Raw genomic sequence first — 8,230 nt, forward strand, 5'->3', positions numbered from 1 at the left:
CATATTTTGATACCGCGAAAATTTGATACCCACAAATATTTTTATTTAACAGAATCCGCAAAAATTAGCAACCGCAAAAATGAATACGTATACAGTATCTCCTCATAAATAAGGTTTCAATGGAGATACAGTATAAGTTTCAAATAAGCTATAGTAAAGCTCCTGTTAGTCTTTTATACTTGCATGTTGTCAAATAATGCAATAAATACATTGAAAGGTAGTACATTTTTTTTATTTTACAGCATGTTCTTAAATAACACTTTCAGGACTCACTTAAATGTAATTTCTGCCACATCAATACCAATTATTGTCATTTCACACACCAAACTCATTTTCTCTCAACCAAACACACAATGCAGCTTCACACTCTTTCATTCAGTGCCACTTTCTGAAAGAATTAAGCCGTGGGGAAACATGGAATGAAAAAAAAAAACCATCATTTTGAACATAATTGGCTATTTGCATCATCAGAATCATGGAATTTGATACCCACAAATATTTTTATTTAACAGAATCCGCAAAAATGAATACGTTTACAGTATCTCCTCATAAATAAGGTTTCAATGGAGATACAGTACAAGTTTCAAATAAGCTATAGTAAAGCTCCTGCTAGTCTTTTATACTTACATGTGATGCCTAACATTTATGGAATGTTTCACCAAATGCATGTAGAATAGTTCTGATGAAAACAAAATACCACTCATATTTGTATTTTGCAAATTTCAGTTCCATATATGGTGTTTTTACTAAATTTTGTTATGGCGTCATTAAAAATCATTGAGCAGTTTAGGATAAGTAGTTCTTACGCTATCCAAAGACTATTATATAATATACTCCCAAACTTTATATGAAGGGGTTGTCAAATAATGCAATAAATACACTGACAGGTAGTACTATTTTTTATTTTACGGCATGTTCTTAAATAACACTTTCAGGACTCACTTAAATGTAATTTCTGCCACATCAATACCAATTATTTTCATTTCACACACCCAACTCATTATTTTCTCTCAACCAAACACACAACAATGCAGCTCCACACTCTTTCATTCAGTGCCACTTTCTGAAAGAATTAAGCAGTGGGGAAACATGGTATGAAAAAAAAACCATCATATTGAAAGTAATTGACTATTTGCATCATCAGAATCATGGAAAAAAGACAAGATTTTCCATATCAATTTAGTAAATTGAGTTGTAATTTCATTGAAAGGTACTGAAAATTAACATTTCAAGGGCAGATAACTCTGTCAAATACCTCATTTTTCTAACATTCTATTGAAAGATTTCTAAGCAAATCCAGTGATGCAGAAATCAAATAATGATCTTTTCAAATAGAGAAATCATCCTTGAATGTAATTATACCATCACAATGATGGGGTTTTGACATACATGTTTCTGATTTTTCCCACTTTGCCTGATTCTTACAAAATCAGTAAAATTGTACACATCAAATACAAAATGTCTTTAACAAAGCAAAATCTGCCAGTGTTAAAACACATGTACAGTAAAACCTGTCTAAACCAAATTCTGAATCAGACCTGGCTGCATATACAGGTCAACAAACAAGGCAGAAATTGGCAAAAATCTGAAGTACATGTAAATATACATTGTACAGTAAAAAAAGAATTGCAACAGTAAAATTCTGGTTTGAAAATGTGTAATTTTATTGTTGATGCCCCAAATAAGTGATGAGAGTACTATTTGCATGTGAAAATGAGTCATGGGAGGTGCTTTCTTATCTTTATTTTTTTCCACATGGGAACCAACCCAAGCCGTAGGGTTCTAAAAAAAACCTACAATTATGACAAATAAACTCTGCATAGCTTCTTTCTGGAATGAAAGATCAATGGATATAAATTCAATATATATTCTCAACATGGTCTTGCTATAATCATGATTATTAATCAATTACAAAGTACATTCAGCTGCAACGTGGGCAGATCAGTGACAGATCCAAGGGAGGGTTGTAACCCCTCCTTTTGTTTGAAAACAATTTGTTAATTCCATGAGAAATTTTGGGAAAAATGAACAAACAATAGCCTGAACCCCCTTTCAAAATCTCTGGACTCCCCCTGCAGTTACTCAAATATGTGAGACTTTTTTTTTTATTAATTTCAGCATTTTTTAACTAATAAATCTTAAATATTTCCTTCATATATATCTGCATTGTACACAACAATACCTCTCATCAGTAATTTTATATCAGTTATTTAAAGAGAAATCAAATACAAAAGAACTGATCTAATTAACGAGAGGATAACACGGTTCTACTTCTTCACTGCGTAGCTTTGGATTTGGATTTTCCTGCTGATTTCTTGTCTTTTTTCTTCAGTCCATCCATATTTCCCTTCAGAAGATTTGCATAGGCCTGAAAATAATTCCCATAAAACTATAATTTTCATTTCTTAAAGCTGATATTCAAAATATGACATTATATGCCATAAATACTGTTGCAAGCTCAATAGCCTGGAGACAGTTTCACAAAAAAGTTGTAAGTGTAAAATTGATCGTAAGTAATGACATCATAACAGAAAACAGCATTGTTACGTCATAGCTTACAATCAATTTCGCACTTACGACTTTTTGTGAAACCGACACCTGGACTACAATGTAATGAGCTAATGTTTAATCTCTTGAAAGTTTTCGAATATATGAAGTTAACAATCCATTGCTTTAAAAATAAAAAATAAAATACAACAGTAGCTGCAATCACAATTTTGATAATTTTCATTATGTGTATTGTTCTAGCAAGAGATTTTCTATTGTTGTGAAGTTTATGAACTTTGCACTGAATAAAACCATTTTTGTTCTTGTTTCAATGGATTTGATAGAAATGTGTCACTTACCATCTGAAATTTGTTAACATCTCTCTGATTTACCTATAAGGAAAAACAAAACAAGAACATGTAACTTTTAGTAGCCATTTGTAATTACAGCACATGTATTTAGGTAAAAAAAAAATTACTACTACTTCTATTTAAATTAACTCTTCCACTATTGATTTGTCTTACATGTATAATTAGAAAAGGGGCCCTGCCTCAACCTTAGCGTTAAAAAATAGCCATATACCCATTTTACCGAAATTTTGATAATGGCAATTTTCTACTGTGTTTCAATAGTCTTTAACATCAAGCCAAATATTTTGATACATGCATTTGTGAGAACTATGTAGTAAATATAGTAAAGGCACTAGATTAAATCACACTTGCTTAAGCCATTTGATTACTTGGTTTTCGTGCCATTTTTTATGAGAACCAATGAGAGAAGAAGAAATATTTTTAATGATTTGAATGTCCTTTGAACATAATGAAAGTGCTTTTAACATTATTCACAGCCAAAAAGAAAAATGGGGAGCTGATTTGTTTGTTTGTTTTCTTTTTTTTAATATTATTGTTACTGCAATAACAATGGGAACTGAGGCATTTTAAAAAAAAGGAGAACCCAGGAACCAAGAAATTAACTTTGCATGGCCTTACATGCATAATAACCATACAAACCATACATGTCAACACCTTTATCTCAGAGGAGCAGAGTAGAAAAATTGAAACTTTTCATTAAGTGACCCTAAGAGGAATATCTTATTAAGAAGACATGAATTGATGCTAATGTGGGTAACCAATTTTGAGTAAAACTAAAGGATCTTTCTGATTTCGACCTTTTTTTAAAATGCTCCGATCACATGTGATTTTAAAGACCTCTGCAAGTGACAGAAGAAAATACGGAGGAAATCTACAAAATGAACACTACCCCGGACTTGACATTTTATGAGCAACTCGGCAGATGTTTCTAGAAAAGCAGAGGACGCTTACCCTACCGGTGCACCTGGTCCATGCTCCCAGTTTTTAGTGGAGTCCCAGTTGCTCATTTACTTTTGTTACTTTGTATGTATGATTTTAGTTACTTTATGTTCTTTGTTGTGAATGTCTGTTTTCCATGTCTGGTCTTTGTCCCTGGATTACATTCTTTTGATTACCGCTATAACCTTGGTTCCCTTGATTACTCTTTAACAATCTAAATTTTGAAATACATGTACGTATATGTGAACATGTACATGTACATGTACATCTACTACAAAATGAATATACTTACAACTGTACTAAGTTTCTTGTTGCCTACACTAGCTCTTATTAAGCATTTATATTCTGTTGGTTCTGGTAAGTGTCCTTTCCTTGGCTTGGGTTTGTTATGGCCATCCCCTTTTTATAGACAATAGAACATCTGAGCTTAAAGTTTTCAATGAACAATGAAGTGTTTTGTGCAACTATTACTGCCAGCATTTGTCTGTCTGAATCTAATCATTTCTATATTCTCATTTAAATATTCAAATATAATGATACAAGTTGTGATTTTGCTTATATCATTGAAAAATAAATAAAAGAATAAGTAAAACAGAGCAATAAAGTGATCAAACAAAGAAAGGAAGACCCCAATTTTCATCCTTAAGCCTTTGTCAGGGTTGAATAGCACTGGCTAAGATGTAAAGACACCAACTTCCAATCCAAGCTAAAAAAAACTCTTTTTTTTTCAAACCTGAAAATCACATCTTGAAGTTATTTTTTTTTTGGTTAATATTGTGTGATGTACATACATGTACATGCAGTGAATTTGACATGTTTAACTTTTATAATTTTTCAAGCTTTTGTATCAAGGCCAATTAATATGTAAACACAAACTAGTCTCCTATGTATTTTTTTCTGAGAATAAAAGCTTCATCGCAACACTTAGCAGAAGAGTAAAAGGCAAATAAGTATTGAGCAGACAAGGCCACCAACCTTTCATTATACTTACATCTTTTCATTGTTAATACAACAGAACCTGTTGATTTTGACTTCTGAAACATCTTTGTTAACTCAGACAGAAACTGTAAAAGACAAGATAAATCACTCAGTTTTTTTTATAGTTTTGTGTAACACATTGGTTTATTACTAGAACACAAATCTGAAATGAAACGATGTCAAGACAACAAGAATATAATTCTTCCAGCTGTCTTTACTTGGTAGACTTTGAACATATGAAAATACATTTCGTATAAACATGAGAATGATTACTGAATATTAATTAAACTTCATTATTTTGATTTATAACCTAATGATGTCATTCATTCATTCAACTGATTGCCCAAAAAATGAGCGTATCAAGACTCATTTTTTTCTTAGATTACATGTACCTTAAGATGTACCTAAATCAGGGATACCCAAACTGCCAATTGCATCAAGGTGGAATTTGCCAAAATTTGGGAAGATCAAAGAGGCTGGCATTAAGAAACTTTGCAGAAAATATAAACCTACATGTACATTTACAATTGTGCATGTAGTTACACCAGCCTCATAATAATTTTAGCAAAAAATAAATTTGTACACTAGTGATATGACATTTGGTACGCATTATTTAATTTTTTGTTGAATAAACTGTGTTTTAATTTCAAAAACACCTGAATAACAAATACATTTTTTTTAAATGTCAATATGAACACTAAATACATGTATATTTCATACTGGCATATCATTTTGTTGGGGTCAAAACAGAAATACATTTTAGCACTACATTTTTTTGTATGAAGGGTACATGTATTAACAAAATTACAAATACAAAGATTTTATTTATTTATTTAGCTCTAACACAGTTACAATAAGTAGTTTTGGCCAATCTTAAAATTACATGAATTGAACATACTGAACATGTGTTATATATAATGTATATAGTAGCTTACTGAATTGAAGTTATAAAGGGTTATGAAAATACAATTTATATATCAATTGATAAGACTTTTTCCTTTTTCCATGTAATCTAACATGAAATTAGAAGACAATCTCAGTAATTTAGGATTTTTACTGTTTAACAATATACTTAAGTCTTTTTTTATAATACTAAACGTATCAAAGTTTTTATATAAAGAAGAAATTTTCAGTTTTAGTTCGTCCCTTAGTGTATTGTATAAATCACACTCAAATAAGAAATGTTCTTTGTCTTCAATGTTAATATGGCATACAAGGCATATTCTATTGTCTTTTGAAATATTGAGGTGTCTTCCTCTTTCAATCGTAAGCTGATGAGAGCTAATTCTTATTTTGGACATCATGGATCTACCAGCCAGTTTAGACAAATCGTCTATATAATTTGGTCTAGTTCCAGACCTATAAAGTTTTCTATAAAAAGATAATTTTGAAGAATTACTGATATTTGAATTTTGTTCTTGTAAATATTCATTGTTTAATCATTGGTAACTTTATTTTCAGTGCACTTGGGTTATTCATTAAATAGCCAAAGCCCAAGGTATCTAGTAACCTTTTGGTATTAGTTGTCTAAGTTTTTGAATTCTTGTAACATAAAAAAATTTGGTATAAAAGAGTAGTATTATTGGAATAAATATGATATAGAAATCCAATGATTAAAAAATTAGTTTTACATTTCACTGATCAAATCTAGGAAGTTGTCAAAAGGAAAGACTGTATAACAAATATAAATATCAGGGTAAAACTGGAAAGTTGGAATCAACTGCAAAGGTTCTGACTAGGTACAGCCATGTCAAAATTAAAAGTAGGCAAAACCAGGTTTAATAGTGTGCTTTAACCTCCAACTTCCATTACGAATACTTATTTGCGGTATACTGTATGTAACAATTCAAACCAAAGACTTACATTATCATAACTTGACCAAACTAAACAGAGCTTTAATTTTATTTATTTTCAGAAGTGTTTCAGGTAGCACGTGTGCCAGGATGGCTTCAAGGAAAGCTTCAGGGCCAGATGCTATATCAGCTAAAATCCTAAAAGAATGCGCCAATGAAATTACACCACTTCTTGGAATCATCTTCAAAGAAAGTCTCAGCTCAGGAAAAGTATCTACTGACTGGAATCAAGCAAATGTAACTGCAATCTTCCAAAAAAAAAGAAGTAGATATGATGCCAGCAACTACAGACCTGTTTCCCTGACCTGCCTGTGTTGTAAATTTATGGAGCATATTATAGTCAGCTGGAAATTGGAACATCTAGACAAGCACAAGATCCTTACCACCTGTCAGCATGGATTTAGAGCAAGGCGCAGCTGTGAAACACAGCTCATCATGCTCAGCTACGAACTAGCAACATCTCTTGACAAAGGCCATCAGACAGACATGATAATCCTGGATTTTTCCAAGGTGTTCAACCATGTTCTCCATAAGTGCCTCCTGAACAAAATCTACCATTATGGAGTAAGAGGGCAAAAACATAAATGGATAGAAGTTTTGACAGTACTGTACAAAGACCAACATCTTGAAGTACAGTTTTTTTCCACGAACAATACTAGTTTGGAATTCACTACCAGCATCAGTCGCTGAGGCTCCCTCCTTGGTATCCTTCAAGAGGGAGTTGGCCACAGTCACCTACTAATTCTGCTATCCTCGCATTTGCCCAGTAGGTCAAATGATGGGCTAGAGCTATGTCGGAGGGGTCTTACACCCTGGTACCGCCATGGAAGCCGAACAGGTCTAGACCAGATGATAGAAAAGTAAATGGGGCTTCTCTCTTTCTTTATTTTTGATTTGCTCTTCACAGTTCTATTATTTGTTTCGGATATTATTCTCCAATTTTTTTCTTTCATACCAGAAGTGTTGAGTGATTGTCAAGTTTGACAGATCAACATAAAGATATTGATGTAGATGGCCTACCTGGATTGTAGTAGGTAGTGAGATACGTATACATAACCAGTTAATTGACTTGGCTAAAGGGTTATTTCTTTAGCCAAATTAGTTTGTAGCTGGCTTGTCACCAAGCTGTCTGGGGTTCCATCCTAAGGGGTGGAGTATAATTTTGTGGGTCAAATCATGCTTTCCTATAACACGTCATGTATAAAAACTAATACTTAACTGAAAATATTGCACATTGTTACACTGAATGTTAACATGTAAATGCACCCACTTTAACCGAAACAACTTGGAGCATATAAACTGCCTGAAACACATGCCTATGCGAAAGAATCATTCTGTAACATTATTACAGAATAATGCACATGTCATGTATGTCAGTCCAATTAACTGTGGACAGATGTTTTCGTGAAAAATAGTTCTTTCAATCCATAGATTGGTTCTTTCATCTTTTTTAAAACTTAATTAACATTTCAATAATTACTGAAATATAGTACTTCAGTAAGATACCTACGGCATCATTTTCTAACAGCATTATTGCAAAAAATGATCGCGTGTACTTCTCTGTTTAATTCAATCTTTAGTGTGGAGGAGCGTATAGTAGCT

The 8,230-nt window shown here is 32.3% G+C and overlaps 1 protein-coding gene across 1 annotated transcript; it reads right to left on the reverse strand.

The window, feature by feature from the left end:
- Nucleotides 1-216: 216 nt before the first annotated feature.
- Nucleotides 217-8,211, reverse strand: LOC148626546 (signal recognition particle 14 kDa protein-like). The gene is made up of 5 exons (XM_088570624.1): nucleotides 8,139-8,211; nucleotides 4,789-4,861; nucleotides 4,090-4,196; nucleotides 2,847-2,879; nucleotides 217-2,368 (listed from the first exon to the last, which is right to left on the reverse strand). The coding sequence occupies exons 1-5, from the start codon at nucleotides 8,157-8,159 to the stop codon at nucleotides 2,276-2,278; spliced, it is 327 nt and encodes a 108-aa protein (XP_088426750.1). The 5' UTR covers nucleotides 8,160-8,211; the 3' UTR covers nucleotides 217-2,275.
- Between the last annotated feature and the right edge of the window lie 19 nt (nucleotides 8,212-8,230).

The sequence above is a fragment of the Perna viridis genome, chromosome 2 (assembly GCF_037379345.1).
Source record: "Perna viridis isolate PV_CMFRI_1.1 ecotype Kerala chromosome 2, ASM3737934v1, whole genome shotgun sequence".
Lineage (NCBI taxonomy): Eukaryota > Metazoa > Mollusca > Bivalvia > Mytilida > Mytilidae > Perna > Perna viridis.